This window comes from Eurypyga helias, unplaced genomic scaffold (assembly GCF_000690775.1).
Source record: "Eurypyga helias isolate BGI_N326 unplaced genomic scaffold, ASM69077v1 scaffold7216, whole genome shotgun sequence".
Classification (NCBI taxonomy): Eukaryota; Metazoa; Chordata; class Aves; order Eurypygiformes; family Eurypygidae; genus Eurypyga; species Eurypyga helias.
Window position 1 is genome coordinate 129,025 of NW_010257146.1, and position 16,815 is coordinate 145,839.

Consider the following 16,815-nt stretch of genomic DNA (forward strand, 5'->3'; position numbering starts at 1 on the left):
AATTTGAATAGATCAGATTCTCTCACACTTGTCCCCCTCTTTCCCAGACTGAGGGCCAAAGCATGCCTATGCCCACTGAAATCAGTGCCTGAAGTCACCAGCAGTCCTCCCATTTCGGCCAGGGTTTTAGACCAGTTCCACAGGCTAACAGTGCAGATTAAGAGGAAAACCTCAGGTACTACTGTCACAGATCAGTATCCAAGAACATGCACAACATATGCATGCCTCTCACATAAAACCAGTTTAATAAAAAATAGATTGAAATTAAAAAGTATTACTAGAAATTATTGAAATTAAATTATTAGAAATTGAAAAGCTATGAAAATTTTGTTATTAATAATAATCTATTGTTTCATAGGGACAAGTCTTGGTGAGTGGAGAAAAAATGGAAGAAACAGATATTGTTGCAAAAAATGGTCGCATCTACACCCTTGCAGGAGTCCTCATCCCACCCACAATTGTCCCAATTCTACCACACCGGTGTGATGAGACAAAAAGCCAAGTCACAATGGTAAGAGGATCATGACAAATCAATAGCTCTTAACTGCTCCAAATAACACACTCCAGCTTCCTCTTCACTACTTTCTCCAATATTGTCCATAAAAATGGGGGTATTTTTGAAAATTAGTGTCTCCATGACATACAGTCACCTGGGTAGCAGCACTGCACAGACACAAATAATTTGCAAACAGGGAATTCATATAAGCACCTTCTATACCACTTTAATCCATCTAGTTCTTGCACTTGTCCTTTCTCTCTCCAGTTAAACTTTTTCCTCCAGTTCCTGAATGCCACCTGTGGTTACAAGTAGTTGGTAAGCAGTGTCCAGTTCCTAGGGAAACAACTTCAAATCTATGTTTTCATTTCTACTGAATATGCACAGAAACTAGCCAGCAAGTTAAAATATTAATGTAAAAAATAATTTTATATTAGTATAGATGTTATTTTTGGAAGCCACAAGTTCCCCTAGCCCTGCTTTCTTCCAGTTTTCTTCAAATTAGGAATTACAAAATTGTTTCATACTTCAGAGGGGCAATTTCAACATACCTGGTTCAGTTTGGTAACACAGTACAGGCCTTTGCTCTCTAACACTCAGATTCTATTTCTGGTAAGATGACAGAGTATCAGACAGCTTTTCATTTGCAGTAAGCGTGGCACTAGTGACCTCTTACTGGACCATGTTCAAGCACGTATCTGGGCCAGTAACAGTTCTGATACAGTAATGCAAAACATTTGCCATCTTAACTTACAACAGTCCAGAACCACAACGCTGAAAGGTTCCCAGCAGAGCTGGACAGCATCATAATTTAATGAAGAAAACACAAGAGCTGGCAGTAAAGGTCTCTTACCTCTGGCAGGAACTACGAAGTGCCACATGTACAATGTAATCATAAACCAGGCAAAAGGCAATACAATACAATCCAATACAAAAGGCAATCAATGCTCCAGTAATTTGAACTCCCTACCAGGAACCTGCCTACAAACTATGTCTGACATTGATCAATCCTAAAGCAATGCTATGAAAAATTATTTAAAGACAAAACAATAGCGTCTGTCAAAAAAAATTTCCCCAAACGGAAATCAGGAACTTTTGTCAGCTTTGAAAGCTTCATGCATATTTTGAAATACAGGTTAACATCCAGTGCTTTAAGCAGAGTGCTGCCACCAAGGAGAATACCAGAGGGAGCAGCGGCTTTGCTGTTCTTAGCTGCCATCGTGCAACATCACCCTCAGAAAACAAGAGCAATGCCAGCTTGTAAATTCTACTTGCTGTACCAGTGAAGAGAGAGAAACCTTGTAGGAACCGGTAGTTGTGCATCCCTACAAGAACTGTACATCCCTAAAGACGAAAGCATTATGCTCACAGATCCATGTCATTGTACCTGAATGCTGGTAATAACCGCAGGACTCAATCTTGCTCCACATCCTGCTCCAACAGACCTGGTGGTAGGAAACACATGTCTATGCTTCAGGTATCTCAATGCAGACAGTATCTTCACCTACTGCTGAAAATGAGCAGATCAGACCTTGTGTGGAATTGCAGACATATTTCCCTGTACCCCGTCTGCAGCACGGCAGAGGCGAGAGCCAGAACTCCTGTCCTCAGGAAAAGGAGGGAGCAGGTACACATCAATGGCTGAGACTATCCTAGATGGAGAAAGGGAGCAAATAGGTGACAGGGTGGCACTAAGCAGCAGGGAGAGCAACGCCAACAGCTGGAAACAATTTCCACAGAAATCAGCCAGATTGTTAGGTTCTAAAGGAGCAAAGAGGCACTTGTGGGAATTTTCAGAGCCTAAGTCAGTTTCAGCCACAGCTTGCCAGCGAGCTTTTGTAACACTCACATGTATTTGCCAAAATGGAACTGACCCACAGACCTTTAAAACATGGTATTGCATTGGTACCTCAACTGCTTGATGCCCAGATCCTTTTGTAAGTCTGGTCCTTTATTCCTTTAAGTACTGTACAACATGAGGGACTACTAAATTCAAACCAGTACCTTAGTCTTTCCCCACAGCTCCAGTGCTTGTCTGTGGGGAAAATGCCATAATTCAAGGTTCATTTCATAGTCACATGTCCACTGATTATGAAACACAGTGAAGTAACACATCGGATGACGGCCCCAGGATTTATTCTAAGTTGGTTGAAACCCAAGATAGCTATTAGCAGTCACGATCAACTCAGCTTTGACAAACTCCATATGCACACACCGTAAGGCTCAACCTCTCTGAAGTCATTGCACTGTCAGAGGACTCACCTTTAAAACTGCCATTGGAGTTTATATCTCCTTAGTGCTGTAATTGCCCAATCTCTGTCACCGCCACATGGCAATAAATTAGCTAGTGGGTAAAAGCAACCAAAAAGTGAAGACATAAAAACAGTTATACACAGCAGGATCATAGTGCAATACAGGGTCTGTGACATGGAAGTAAAGAACATATTTCTCTTCACCACCTATTCACAAGACAAATCTCTGTTCACACTGTCTATATACAAGCCAACTAATTTGTTCTCTTCCAAGGAAGAAATAATAAAAAAAGCTCCTAAAAGTTTTGTGTACAGACCGCACCAGATCCTCAGACAATACCATTTAATATATTACACCAGGTTGAGCAAAGGACACCAGTGCATTCGTGTCCATACTGATTTGTTTGGGAAGATGCCAGTTCTTTTAAAGAAGGGAATGGGAAAAGGACAAATGAAGATGAAAAGGGGAAGGTGGAAAGGAACAACCACTCAGCAAAAAAATTAGAGCCAGTGGATATAGCCCTGGTGCTGCTGTTCAGTTCTAGATTCATGCTGTGACAGCTAGAAGTCACAGAACAGATGTACTTAAAAATTTAGAGGGTATGCCATCCATAAGTATGCATCTCAGTAGTTGGTATAATGCCTTTTCAACTGACTATCCTCATTTTTTCCATCTAGGGTATCTGTACAAGTTGTTTATCACATGCATTGGCTACCTGTCCGCAGAATTCAAAGCCCATCGTAAGTGACATGACAGATACCCAAAGCAGTCCCCATATGTTGATTATTGCTCCCCCAATATAGACAGTACTTTGGTCTCTTTTTGGCAATTATTAAAGCACCAGGTAATTTCAGCATTATGTTGTTTGCTGTTGCAAGAGCCCTGCAGTACACACACACAAAAGATATCTAAAATTCAGAAGGTAATATGTCTGAGACCAAGGAAATACTTTGAGTATTTGTGGACCCAGCTTAAACTGACTGTCCTTTCAGTTTTGGGAGATGAGACTGACCTAATGCAGGCTTATGTTGTTCCTTCTGTGCTTGAGCACATTAACATTTAACTTCAGGCAACAAGAACAAAAAAATCAAACACTGCAAGAACGCACTGGGGTGATGATTTAGCAGTGCTTATCAATATCTAAAGGGTGGGTGTCAGGAGGATGGGGCCAGACTCTTCTCAGTGGTGTCCAGTTACAGGACTAGGGGCAGTGGCCATAAACTGGAAAACAGAAGGTTCAACCTGAACACGAGGAAACCCTTCTTCCCTGTGAGGGTGACAGAGCACTGGAACAGGCTGCCCAGAGAGATGGAGTCTCCTTCTCTGGAGACTTTCCAAAGCCACCTGGACTTGTTCCTGTGTGATCTACTCTAGGGGATCCTGCTCTGGCTGGGGGTTGGACTAGATGATCTCTAGAGGTCCCTTCCAACCCATTCCACTCTGTGTGTGTGTATGTCTGTGTGACTTCACAGAAGCTCTATTCTCAGGTAAGGTAAGATCTATTTTGGATAGGCTTTGGCAGAAGAAAGCAATTCTCATTCCTTACCTCCTATGATAATACTTTAAGAGTTAGTAAACAAAAAATAGAGGAGGGATACATTAAAAATAGACTTTACATCAAAGTTTCCTTTTGATCAAGCATCCTCCCAGAAGTAACCATCCACAGAAGCAGCTTCAAAAAGCATGAAAGTCTTCCATCTGCTTTGCATCCAAGAGATGCAAATCTGGCTGCATGTTTCTCCAGTCTAGCTATACAGCAGCAATTTTATTCCTCATATTTTCAAATGCAACACTACAACAAGGTGCTTTCTGTTCTCCAGTTAAATTATGTTGTGAAATTAAGACCACCACAGATCTGTACATTGCTTAGAAACATTAATACTTCCATTTTGTGCATATTTCAGCCTTTCTCAAAACGAAGATGCATTATTGAAGGCCCAACCTTTCACAAAACCGGGTGTGCTAGAACCTGCAATATAACAATAAAGGTATAGTTACAGTTCCTTAAGGTGAAATGTATATAGAACTTTTCCAAAATATTGTCTTGTGCATTGTAAACTTTCCTTTTGGAGTTGAGAAGGGTTTGGAGATGTCCATGTAGTTTCAGTACCTTTCCACAGAGGGCAGAGAGGAGCTACTGTAAATCTTAGAACAAAATACCAGTCAATTTCCAGTGCAGCTTCTTAGCTGCCATACCTTACTGACAACAATGTTCTCGTGCTCTGTAACTCGGGAGTTTTCACATGACACTCCAAGCCCAAATGTTGTTGCCCCATACAGCTTGACAAAGAACAGGACAGCTTGGTCCCTCCTGTTCCCAGCCCCTCCTGCCCGGGACTTCACACATTAGTGGGTATCACTGTACGGGAAACACTCCCAAGATCCACGCTCCACTTCCTCTGCTTGGCAAGTCTAGTTCTCACAGCAGTCATTAGCCCCTGAGAAATACTTACACCTTTCTGGCTCCTGGGAATCCTAAATAGGCTTCTGCGTTTCACAACCACCACTAAGGAACAAGCAGAGTAGCCTACAAATCTGTAAGCTTTGAGGGGTTTTCTAATTCCCGTTTCCCTTGAATCACACGTGTAAATGAGGGGTTTTTCCTCATACTTTCTGTGCTCTTGATAAATAAATGAATCAAGCAGCCAATTTATGAATAAAACAAAAGATGCAGCAGAGAAAACCATTTAGGGCTGCATAGTGGTTAAATCCCCACACTGGTGCAGAGAGGAAGGAGGAAGATCAAAGCAGCGTGTCTACCTTTCACAGCGTCTCCCTGGGGTAAAACCTATCTTTGAGTTCCTGATGGGAAGGAGACTGCCTGCCTCTGAATCACACTGCACTCCCAGGGGCAAATGTGGGAGCAGATGCACACAGGCACATTTGTAACTGGTGATAGGACAGGGATTTCTAACACTGATGGGTCTGATAAGAACAAGGGAAGGATCTGGTGGTCTGTGCACCCCCTTTTCAGGCTGCCTGCACCCCTCCTGGTTTTAACAAGGACACTGCAGTGGTGGTTCTGGCTCAACACAAGCCTTTGAAGAGCCAGCTACCCCTGTGCCCTTTGCCAGGGGCCAAAACACAATGGAGGGTTGTCTTTTGTGCAATGCCTCCACACCGAGGCACTGGAAAAGATGGCATTTGCTTTCTTTCACAGGAACCAAAATGTTGCAAAGGCTTCTTTGGCCCTGACTGCAGTCCGTGTCCAGGAGGTTTCTCCAAACCCTGCTCAGGACATGGGCAGGTAAGTGAGCATCCAGCAGCACCCTCCACTCCCACAGGGGGAAGGACAGGCTGTGTCCCAGAAGCCCCTGAAGCACTTCTGCATTACAGAAATGTCCGGCTCCACAAGAGTGCACCCTCCATTTATGTCCAGTGATGGCCGTGGGTTTCAGTTTCAGTTATGTGGAGGAGGGAAAAATCATAGAATCAAAGTGTCTTGGATTGGAAGGGACCTTAAAGATCACCCAGTCCCAACCCCCCTGCCATGGGCAGGGACACCTTCCACTAGACCAGGTTGCTTGGTCTTCTCTCGCACGTCCAAATTGCGGGTTTCTGTGGTTCCAACACACAGGCAAGGCTGAGCCTGGGTGACCCTCTCTGGTACTTTTATTTTACACAGCACCAGCTAATGACCCAGCTCACTATTCTCACTTTAAAATTGCAAAGGAAGTGTCCTGGTTTGCTTTGAAACACCTTTTCCATCAGAACAGAGGTTCTTCCTGGTAGGCTATCACAGTCATAATCTGAGCAGGCATAGAGTCTCTTCTCAGGGGAAGGATAAAGATTTATTTCAATTTATACATAGAAATCACCTCTCTTCCATATCACAGTGCATGGATGGCCTGGGTGGAAACGGGACCTGTGTTTGTGCCGAGGCATTTCAAGGCTCGCACTGTCAGTTCTGTTCAGACCCTGGCAGATATGGACCTCAGTGTGACAAAGGTAAGATACAGCTGTTCTTCCTCGGCCTGAGAGCATGGTCTACTTCTTTTGGACCCTAGTAATATTAAGGCAGGGATTAACTGCTCACTAAACAGTCTTTACAGAGGATGAGCAAAATCTCTCTGGGGTACTTTCATTTCTGATTTCAAAGGAATACATCATAAGCCCAGAGTCAGTGAAAATTTTCTCACTGCCTTAACTGGGCTTTCTGCAGGGGCCACAGCTTGATTTATATTAATTTATAGTTCTTTTTGTTTCTGTCTACCTCACATAATTGAGAAGAAAATCTTTGCTATTCCATTCCCGTTCTGCCCACAGCAGAACATATTCTGCCTGCAATGACAAACTTATGTACTTTAAGAACAACTAGATCTATAAACAGATTGTATTTAGAGGCACTTCATAACCATCTTTACTAAATAGCCTCTGATCTATTAAACAGTTTATAGTTCTAGCAGTCATTACCTTCATATTGACAATTTAGTCCTGCTATGTCAAACCAGACTTCATTTGAGAGTCTACAGAACACACATCATCAAATATAGATATATTGTCCATCTACAGAATCATTTTTAGTCAATTTTGCTATAAAACAGCCTGTCATTCATGAAGCATAGCTCACTTGAAGGTTCAGAGGTGCACGTACAAAAGCTGAAAGACAGATTCCAGAAGAAAGGGTGGTATTGCCTGAGCTCCAGCCCCGCCAAAGCAGTACGTGTTGGCTTAACTAGTCCACACTGGCACTTGAAGACCACAGAAGGCTTACCTGCTACGTCCTTGGGGCACACTGCTGCGCCTCCCAGCAGCACCCATCAGACCAGCCCCAACAGAGAGCTGGTAGGTCTGTGCTGCTGCTCTGTGTACTAGCCCAGCACTGCAATTCATAGGCTTGTGAACTCAGTATTCAAATGTTTCCTGTATCACTGGAAGTATTGCAAGAGTTCTACAATGAAATAACTTAAGACTTAATAGCCTGGGACGTAGGATTTTGTTCTACCTCTCTGAAGTACTTTGACTTTCACTAATAGATAAGTGCACTATAAAGACAAAATAGATTTTAAAATAGTTATCCATAAAACACACGTGAAAAGACATAGATATGATGAATAAAGAATAAGTCTCCCAACAAAGTGAGACTTTAAAAATACAAAAGTTTAGGTTAAAAAAAAAAAAGGAACCAATTCACATGCCTTTTACCACTCTGGAATTGCACATTGTAATTTATCCCTGGTAGAGTGCCCCTGCATTTATGGGAAGTGCGATAACCGAATAGACAGCGACGGGATCTGTCTTCCTGGATCGTGCAGGAGTGGATACATGGGGAAACTCTGTGATAAGCAGATTGTTCCCTGTGAGCCTTCCCTACAGCTCTGCCACGCTCATGCAGACTGTCAGCTTAGCAATGGTGCAGTGAGGTAAGTCAGTAACTTGCATCTAATTAATATTAACCATGATGCAGCTCTTTCCCAGTTGCTTGATCAAAACAGCGCCTTGCAGCAGTACGCACCAGCCACTGAAATACTGCTCTGCAGCAAATCAGCATAAACACGCACCGCATCAACCTTGAGATGCGAGGTGGTAATTAAGACTTCGCAATGCCCTATCCTGTACCGTGTCTTTAACCTGGTAAGAGAGACGTATACGGATCTGACTCTTGTTCAGAAGACTGCCTTCCTACCAACGTCTAAAAAGGTTCTTAGGAACCTCTCATTTCTAGCCACCTCTTGGTAAATTAGGAGTTTTCTGAAAAACAATGAGAGTCTCAAGGAGCTTGGTGGTAGATGCTCACTCCAGTCAGCTCAGGTAAGATTTGCATGCCACAACACCACAGATTTCAGCATAGGCTCTCCAGTCCTGACAGGACCGCTCACAACTCTGTTACTTCTACAGCTGCCTTGCACTTGCCTGCTGCTCACCTTCACACGCAGCAAGCTTGCTTTTTGCCGCAGCGTGTTCATAATGAGTCACCGCAGAAAGCACAGTGTGGGATGCTGTGTAACTCGAGCGCTTAAGAAATTCCCTCCAATATGGGTTAATCTTGGGGGGACGACACATGACAATTTAGGGAAACGGGCTCATCTTGCGTGCATTTTGGGGAGAGAGCTATCTTGTGTGTCACAAAGAAAGAGCAACCCCAGCTCATAACTAATTTAGAGCTATTAGCTCACTTTTGCAAAGATCACACCAGTGCAGAATTAATTTCACTCCCCATCTCACACACAGAGAACGGATCCCTGATTTCACTTAATGCACCCAGTCAATATTTTGGGAAAAAAACATTATGTATGCACTTAAGATTTTTCATCATGAATCCAAGGTTACCAATTTTTAAGCTGCCTATAAATAGCACATCACAGTGGAAAACAATCACTTCACTGAACAGCTGTCCTATCACATTTAATGCCTCCCCCCTCCTCCTCTTGCCTCTCTAGCTGTGTTTGCAAACCTGGCTACGAGGGAGATGGCATGAGCTGCAGCAAAGCTGATCCCTGCGCTGCTCTAAACCCAGGTGGCTGTAATATCAATGTAAGTATGCGCTTTTCCCATAGAGCCTGACACCACAGAAAAGCGGGCAGTAAGGAAGGTTTGGCCAAAAAATTTTGGCAGAAAGAAGAGTCACAGGTTTCATTGCAGTTTCAAGCTCTTTCCTCCAATAGCAACATTGCTATTGCTTAGACAAACCTTACACCTAAAGCCAGATGCCACCTAACTGTCCTGAACAAACTCCTCTGCATCCTCCCCAGGCCGAGTGCATTCAGACAGGCCCGGGAGAGCACACGTGCGTTTGCCAGGCAGGATGGACAGGCAATGGAAGGGATTGCTCAGCCATCAACAACTGCCTGCTGCCCACCACGACAGGGTGCCACGAAAACGCTACCTGCATATACGTTGGTCCGGGTCAGGTATGTCCTCTCACATCCATTGCCCCTTCTGCACTAGTCCTCACCCATTTTGCTCTGCTGGGTGCTTCCTACCCTGTTTTTTCCCCAAACTCTCCTCTCACTCCCAGCTACAAGGCTATTTCCACATGACACTCTCTACCCAAAGCAGTCTCCTTCAGTTCCTACCCCAGTGCTCCCTCCCTCCTACGTGGTGGTGTTCCAGCAGCAAATACTTTTTAGTCAATACGTCCTTAGGTGTCAGGTATAAAGGTCTTCTGGAGATACTAATCAGAGTCATTCCACTGAAGTCAACGGAGCTACGCAGAAACACAGAGAGACTAATTCACCACGTCTAGAATATGCAAGCTATTTTAAATCATTTTAATGAATTGCTGTGTTTTATTGAAATGACAGAATGACTGCAAGTGTAAGGATGGCTTTCGGGGGAACGGAATTGAATGCATACCCATAAACTCATGCCTGGAACAAAATGGAAAATGCCATCATCTGGTGAGTAATTAATCATTCCTCGAACAAAGTGTTCAGATACATATCACGCCTTGCCTCCTGCGCACACCAAAGAGTTTCCTTGTCATTTCAAGCCTGAAATTCCTATTTGAATTAGAACAAAGTTTTCCAAGCAGTGCTACAAGCACCAGAAATGCCATGTGAACCACGTCAGTATGGTACATGTGCCAAGGGCAAAAACAAGGGCTGATTCCAATTCTGCCTGTACAGAAGGGCTACCTCGAGCCTGGAGTAAGTAAATGGTGCTTCTCTACCAGCAATTACAGTTTGAATGCAATAGCCTGCTGAGGTGTTTGCTCACATCACACATCTCTATGCGGGCATCTATCAGCTTTATCAGTAGCTGCATACAGTGCTCTGTAGTGCCTCCAACAGCCACATCAGCCTCAGGTGGGACACAGGGACAGAGTCAAAGAAGGCATGAGGGCAGAGGGCATGAGTGAGCAGAGGATGGGTCTGCCATAGTCAGGGGAAGGAAGAGGACACAGTTTATGTAGGGAGGAAGTGAGAATGGTTGGAATAAAGGTTTAGACTCCTAGACTTAGTGTATGGTGGGTAGATGACAGTTCATGTCCTCAGCTGGTGGGGTTTGTCCTACATCAGGGTGAGGATGTCCATGGCACATGGTCCAAGATCCTTTGTTAAGGTTACACTTGTATAAGAATGTGTATCAGGAAGAGGGTTTACAGGCCATCCTTGCTCTTGAGTGGTCTCCAGAGTATTTGACACATTCTCTCCTTCTGATTTAAAGGCAACTTGTCAGTTTGAGTCTTCACGTGGCTGGGAATGCGTGTGCCCAGAGGGCTACGAAGGAGATGGTAGAATATGCTATGGAAATGCTGCAGATGTAAGTAAGATGGTCATCTTCTCTGGGCACAGGACCTACTGCACAGTTCTCACCACTGCACATTAACCAGTGTATATAGCAAAGCCATTATAAACAGAAGAGTATGCTACCCATCAGTGCTACCTGCAGACTGTGCTGGAGACCCTTGCCTGATACAAAAGTCATCTGTTCTGTTTAAAAACATAGCTTGGAAAGAGGCCTAAGGGATCCAAGCATATTCTTTAAGACAAATTGAGAAATGCCAGCCCCAGAGGCCTAAGGTGCAGAAGTGCTAAGCACTCACCTCCCAGCTGGGAGCAGCAAGCACCCAGTTCTTCCAAGTTCTGCCTTTAAGTCTCTCAAGTTATCATGTTTAAAAAAAATCATGATGACTGACAGGCAAATAAAACCCAAACAAGTAAATTGGTGAAATAAATACACATATAACAGCGCAGGTAAAGTGAAAGTGTCAGCTGTCCCAGCCACTGGCAATAATCTTACATGGCTCTTAGCACTCTCTGCCATCCCTGCTCATACCATCATCTATCTCCGTTCAGAGTACTGTGGCAGAATAACGGCTCTCCACTTGCAGGATGATATGCAAGATGCTGTACAAATACCAAGCAAAACAACATGCCTTTTTCCAATAAATTTTGCATTGAAGAAAGGATTTCAGTTTATATGACCAGAAAATTGATGCTTAGCCTGTAAGTTAGCAGGTGTTACATACCAAGGTCATGTACAGCTAAGACATCTAAGTAGTAGATAGCCTGATTTTGAAAAAAGTTGGTAACTCACCATTCACATTACAAAAAAGTGTCAATACTAGAAAAACATGAATCATACAGCTAATTATAGCTTACATACTCATTGCTCTCTCTTTCTGTTTCTAATCAGGAGTTATCTACTTTGTCAGAAGCAGCTGCATTTAACCAATGGGTTACTGTAAGTACACTTCGTGGCTGAAAGTTTGCAGAAGAACATGAGCCTTTAGAATGGGAATCTCACAGCAATTTTTCCATCACACAGTAGGGGCCCATGCTCTAGAGAGGCATCAGAGTGCCTCTCCCACCAGTCATGGCCAGGATGATCATCTGGTTCCCTAGTTCTGACCAAAAAACCAAATTCTGAACCCAAATTAAGGCAAGTAAGGAAGTTCCACAAGCCGAAGAGCAAGTAACAAGCCCACTCTCTGAGGCTGGGGGCTACCTAAGTGGGGCTAAGACCCACTCTGTACATAAATGCATCATAGTCCAGGTGACAAGCAGCAGGGTACAAGCAGAGCCTGAACATGCCCCCAGCTCCCTCCTTCCAATTTTCCTCATACAATAAAACTATAACCATGTGGAAGTAGAAGACAATGCCTTATCCTCTCCATCTTCCAAGTCCCATGCCAGGAAAATACAACTGTATGGCTGGTCAGCATGCTGCTGCCACAGCAAGCAAAGAGGAAAAAATTCAGTTTGTGCAGACTTGACTGAAGTTCAGGAAATGAAGGAACAGATTAGCTTGCTGGCTTCAGATTAGAGAAGAAACACCAATTTAGATTTAAAAAACAGTTTGGGACAGATTATCACTGTCCGCTTTTTATTTTCACATGCTATCATCTATTACTAGAGCTGCAGTTGTTGGCACTGTATGAATAAAGATAAAAACCAGTTTCTCCCACAAAAAACTTAAAATCTAAATAGAAGAAGTATACAGCAAGTACATGGCAAACAGAAGGGAATATAATAAGAAGCTCAGAAGTAGAACTCACAGCATATGAGCTGCTTTCATGCTTTTCAAAGTTAAAACGTCTCAGGGATCATTAAAACATGTAATTGCAACAGAAACCTCAGGGAGCTGCTTAAAAGAGAGGCCAGTGTGGCTAATTTAAATCAGTTATCTGCCTGGCCCTGGGCTCAGGCTGCAGCATTGCACACAGAAACTAATGAAGTTAAAGAAATGAGCACAATAGGAAAGGCTGTTCACCTGCTAATGTGCTCTTTAGATAACGAATTGGGGGAGGGGCACAGGATCAAGGACCAGATTCTGCATAGTCTATTGAAACAAGGATGTGGAAATTTCTGATATACTTCAGAGAAATGGTATCCCTTAAATTAAATATTTGTTGCTACAAACATGAGCAAAATAGGGAGGTATATCTGTGAGGTTTTTAACTTCACACTTGAGCACCACTTTTCATAACCAAATATTTTTCTTGCTGGTCAGGAAGGATGAGAAGGGGAAGTCTGTTGCTATTTCTATATTTAAATATTTGGAAGGTGACAGTGATGATGGCTAGAAAGATAGATGATCTTAACGGAGACAAAATTCCCAGCTATTTAAGGGAGCTGATTCCCTTCTTGACTTAAGACCCAGTATGGTATTGAAGGACTATCCAAAACAAGTCAGCTTCCAAGCAGCATACCAGCTGCAAAAAAGTAGAACCCAAGTTCATATTGCTCCCTCAAGTTCTGACGTATCAAAAATGGCAAGTTGTGGAGCCTGCAAAAAGTTTGGAGAACCACATCTTCAGCAAGATCACATTCAAATCTTTAGCTCTCCTTTTCCTACCCCACAAAAATAAAAAGGAGGATCCATGCAATTGGAAGAATCCTCTCCACTGGAGGCTCTCTCCATCCTTAAGGCAGATAGAAACGCAAGAAAGATGAATCAGTCCATGCATACTACAGAGCCCACATCTCCTGGCTAAAATTAGAGCTGTCAGCAGCAAGCCCCACTGCAGCATTAGCGAGCATAGATACCCCTTGGACAATCCCAGCCACATTAAATAATCTCATTTCAAATGGGAACATCATGTCATGGTTTCTTATTTCATGGTTCACAATCCTTCTGTCTATTAAATAGCGTGGAATGTTTTGTAGGAGCAGGTTACTTGAAGTTATCAGTAACCAGTAGTATTTATCACCATGATTTTATTGTTTTAACATTCAAGTGCGTAATGTAGAATCCATGAGACAGACTAACTGTTGTGGGAGGCAACTTAAGTGCTTCATAATAAAAAAAAAAAACAAACACCCCACAATTCTGACCTAAACAATGCTTCTGCCCTTTAAAATGCTGGCAATCTATTCTGCAAAAAAAATAGACACCCATTTACCATTTTTGTACAGCTCCAAGTACTGTTGTTCAATTCATTGCTCAGTATAATAGTTTTTCCTCTTCAGGTCTGTCACAAAGCACGTCACATACTCCACCTTGCAAAAATGTAACCAGCTGCTATTTATAGATTGTCCTCAGAATGAATTATTTTATGGTCTTTACTTTTGTGCAGGAGGCTGAGATAAAGTCAGTGTTGTCCACCACCCCAAACCTAACTGTCCTCGTGCCTTCTCTTCAAGCAATTGAAAACATGGAGGAAGATGAGAAAGACTTTTGGATGTCAAAGAGTAACATCCCAACTCTACTGAAGTACGTTAATGGTTTGGGGGTTTGGGTTTTGTTTTGGGTTGGGTTTTTTTTGTTGTTTGGTTTGGGTTTTTTGTTTGGTTGGGTTTTTTTTTTTTTAATGAATTGCTTTCCATTACAAACAAGACTTTGGTTTGAAGCCTCTAAAGCAAGACATCTCATATGTTTTTAAGGGAGGGACATAGGATTCCTCTTCTGGTTACAGTGGTATAAAGCTCTGTAGCAACTCCACTGAAAACAAAGACATTATTTGTATTATATAAGAAAAGTTTCAAGGCCAAACTAAGATCAGAACCTAGCTGAACAAACAATTACACAAACAATTCCTGCTTTAAACCACAGTAAGCATATTTATCTTAAAGATACAAAACCTTCAAATCCAGTTAATTTTCTTTAGGTATCATGTATTGACAGGAGCTTACAGCTTTGCTGATTTCCAGAATTTATCGTCCTCTGACATGCTGCCAACATCTCTACAGAGCAACTTCCTACACTTGTCTAAAGAAAATGGGGTGAGATGATCTGCAAAACTCTGTGGTATCATACACCAAACCCTGACCATCACTGCCACTGACTTGCACTACAAAACCACACATACATTATGTACCTGTACTTAAAAAAAGACCATGTCATAAAAGTTAAGGAATAGATCAAATATATTAGGCCCTCTGGGAGAAACATTAACTTGATTTTCTCCACCACTTTACCTAGGCGAAATTTGTTGATTTGTACACAACATTATTTATTCCTGATGTCCCAGCAGCTGCTGCAAACACTGGACAGTCTCATAGCCAAGAGGAAGCATGCTCCCTGTCTGGAACAGCCTGTGCGAACTAATTTAAAGACAAAAAGCATCAAGGAAACCCAGTAACTTATTTTAGGGAGCAGGGAAGGCAGGAGGAAGCAGTGATACTGGGCACATGTCTGCATGTGCAACTCAATAGTCCCAATACCTGAAGGTATTTTTCATGGTAAATACCTACAACTTACCATCCTTCCTTCTCAGCCTTTTTATTTAGTACTCCATGTTCTGAGAAGGATTTTCTGGAAATACGTATGGCACATTTAAGCACTCCATCCCCATTAAGGGAGAGAAAATTCCCTGCACATTACACGTCCCAAGAGGGTAAAAAATAATTATCAATGGGGTCCTTCAAAGCTGCACAGACATGTGAGTGCGTGAATCAGCACAGGAGCTCATCCTGCCATGGGGCCAGGTGAGCACACCTACCCCGAGTAACCACCCCAGTGCAAGCAACCCCACGGCTTTGCCAGTCCACACATGGGGAACAGAGTCCCACAGTCATCTCTCCTGCACACGGTTCCCTGATGGTAACCCGACCTCCACTGTGGACTGGTGCAAGCAGAGCTGTGGTGGAGCCCAGAATTGTTGGGGAGGTGTGGAGATCCACAGCATCAAGCAGAGAATTGCTTGCACAATTCTCCCCCAGAATTGCTGGGGAGGTGTGGAGATCCACAGCATGAACCATGGGAAAACAACCACCACACGAAAGCAAACCCTCTCTCCTGTTCCTCTTTCAGAACCTCACCCTCGAGGGCGCTCACATCGTGGCTGGCGACATCACATCCACAAACGGGATCATACATGTTATCGATAAGGTATACAATTGCTTGCACAATTCTCCCCCAGAATTGCTGGGGAGGTGTGGAGATCCACAGCATGAACCATGGGAAAACAACCACCACACGAAAGCAAACCCTCTCTCCTGTTCCTCTTTCAGAACCTCACCCTCGAGGGCGCTCACATCGTGGCTGGCGACATCACATCCACAAACGGGATCATACATGTTATCGATAAGGTATACAGCCGCACAGGGAGGATTTGTTCCTCTGCACCACAAGTGGTAGAAAGTATTTGCACAGAACAGCTTTTTGTCCTGCATCAGATCCTGGCAGCTGCAACCACAGCATGCGCTGACATGGGCTATCTGCTCCCTTTTCAGGTTCTGACCCCTCTCCGCAGCACCGTCATGCCGAGGCTCCTGGCCCGCCTGGACCAAATGCCCGATTACTCCATTTTCAGGGGCTACATTACTGTAAGCTTCCACATCCTTATAAGAATAATAGTGGTTCTCTGCTTTGATTGCATCTGGACTAGCATTAGACTACCTGTGGCCATTCTGATTTGGTTTTGTGTTTCACAACAGCAATACAGCCTGGCAAGTGAAATAGAAGCTGCAGACACATACACAGTCTTTGCCCCAAATAATGAAGCCATAGAAAATTACCTAAAGGACAAAAAGTCTGCTACTCTGGTACGTATTACTCACAAGACTTGATTTAACTCAGTGTCTCATCTCAGTTTCAAGTAGATGGATTGAGAGGATACAGAAACGGAAAGAGGGATTTGTTTTCCAGAAATCCAGTAAGACTGGTTTTGGCTTTAACACCATGGGGAAGTAAGGAGGGATGGATCCACCTATATTTTCCCGACTTGCTGGAAGAGC

At 43.3% G+C, this 16,815-nt stretch overlaps 1 protein-coding gene across 1 annotated transcript in view; it reads left to right on the plus strand.

The window, feature by feature from the left end:
* The window catches only part of STAB2 (stabilin 2), a gene marked incomplete at its 5' end in the record, with an annotated part of 77,649 nt that overhangs the window by 22,196 nt on the left and 38,638 nt on the right, over positions 1–16,815 (plus strand). The window contains 15 exons of the mRNA XM_010153897.1: positions 359–511; positions 4,654–4,737; positions 5,910–5,996; positions 6,586–6,697; positions 7,932–8,112; positions 9,130–9,223; positions 9,442–9,600; positions 9,994–10,089; positions 10,859–10,954; positions 11,831–11,878; positions 14,214–14,350; positions 14,745–14,859; positions 15,890–15,967; positions 16,312–16,404; positions 16,516–16,623. Coding sequence (XP_010152199.1) covers positions 359–511; positions 4,654–4,737; positions 5,910–5,996; positions 6,586–6,697; positions 7,932–8,112; positions 9,130–9,223; positions 9,442–9,600; positions 9,994–10,089; positions 10,859–10,954; positions 11,831–11,878; positions 14,214–14,350; positions 14,745–14,859; positions 15,890–15,967; positions 16,312–16,404; positions 16,516–16,623 — 1,641 coding nt within the window. The remainder of the gene's footprint in view (positions 1–358; positions 512–4,653; positions 4,738–5,909; positions 5,997–6,585; positions 6,698–7,931; positions 8,113–9,129; positions 9,224–9,441; positions 9,601–9,993; positions 10,090–10,858; positions 10,955–11,830; positions 11,879–14,213; positions 14,351–14,744; positions 14,860–15,889; positions 15,968–16,311; positions 16,405–16,515; positions 16,624–16,815) is intronic.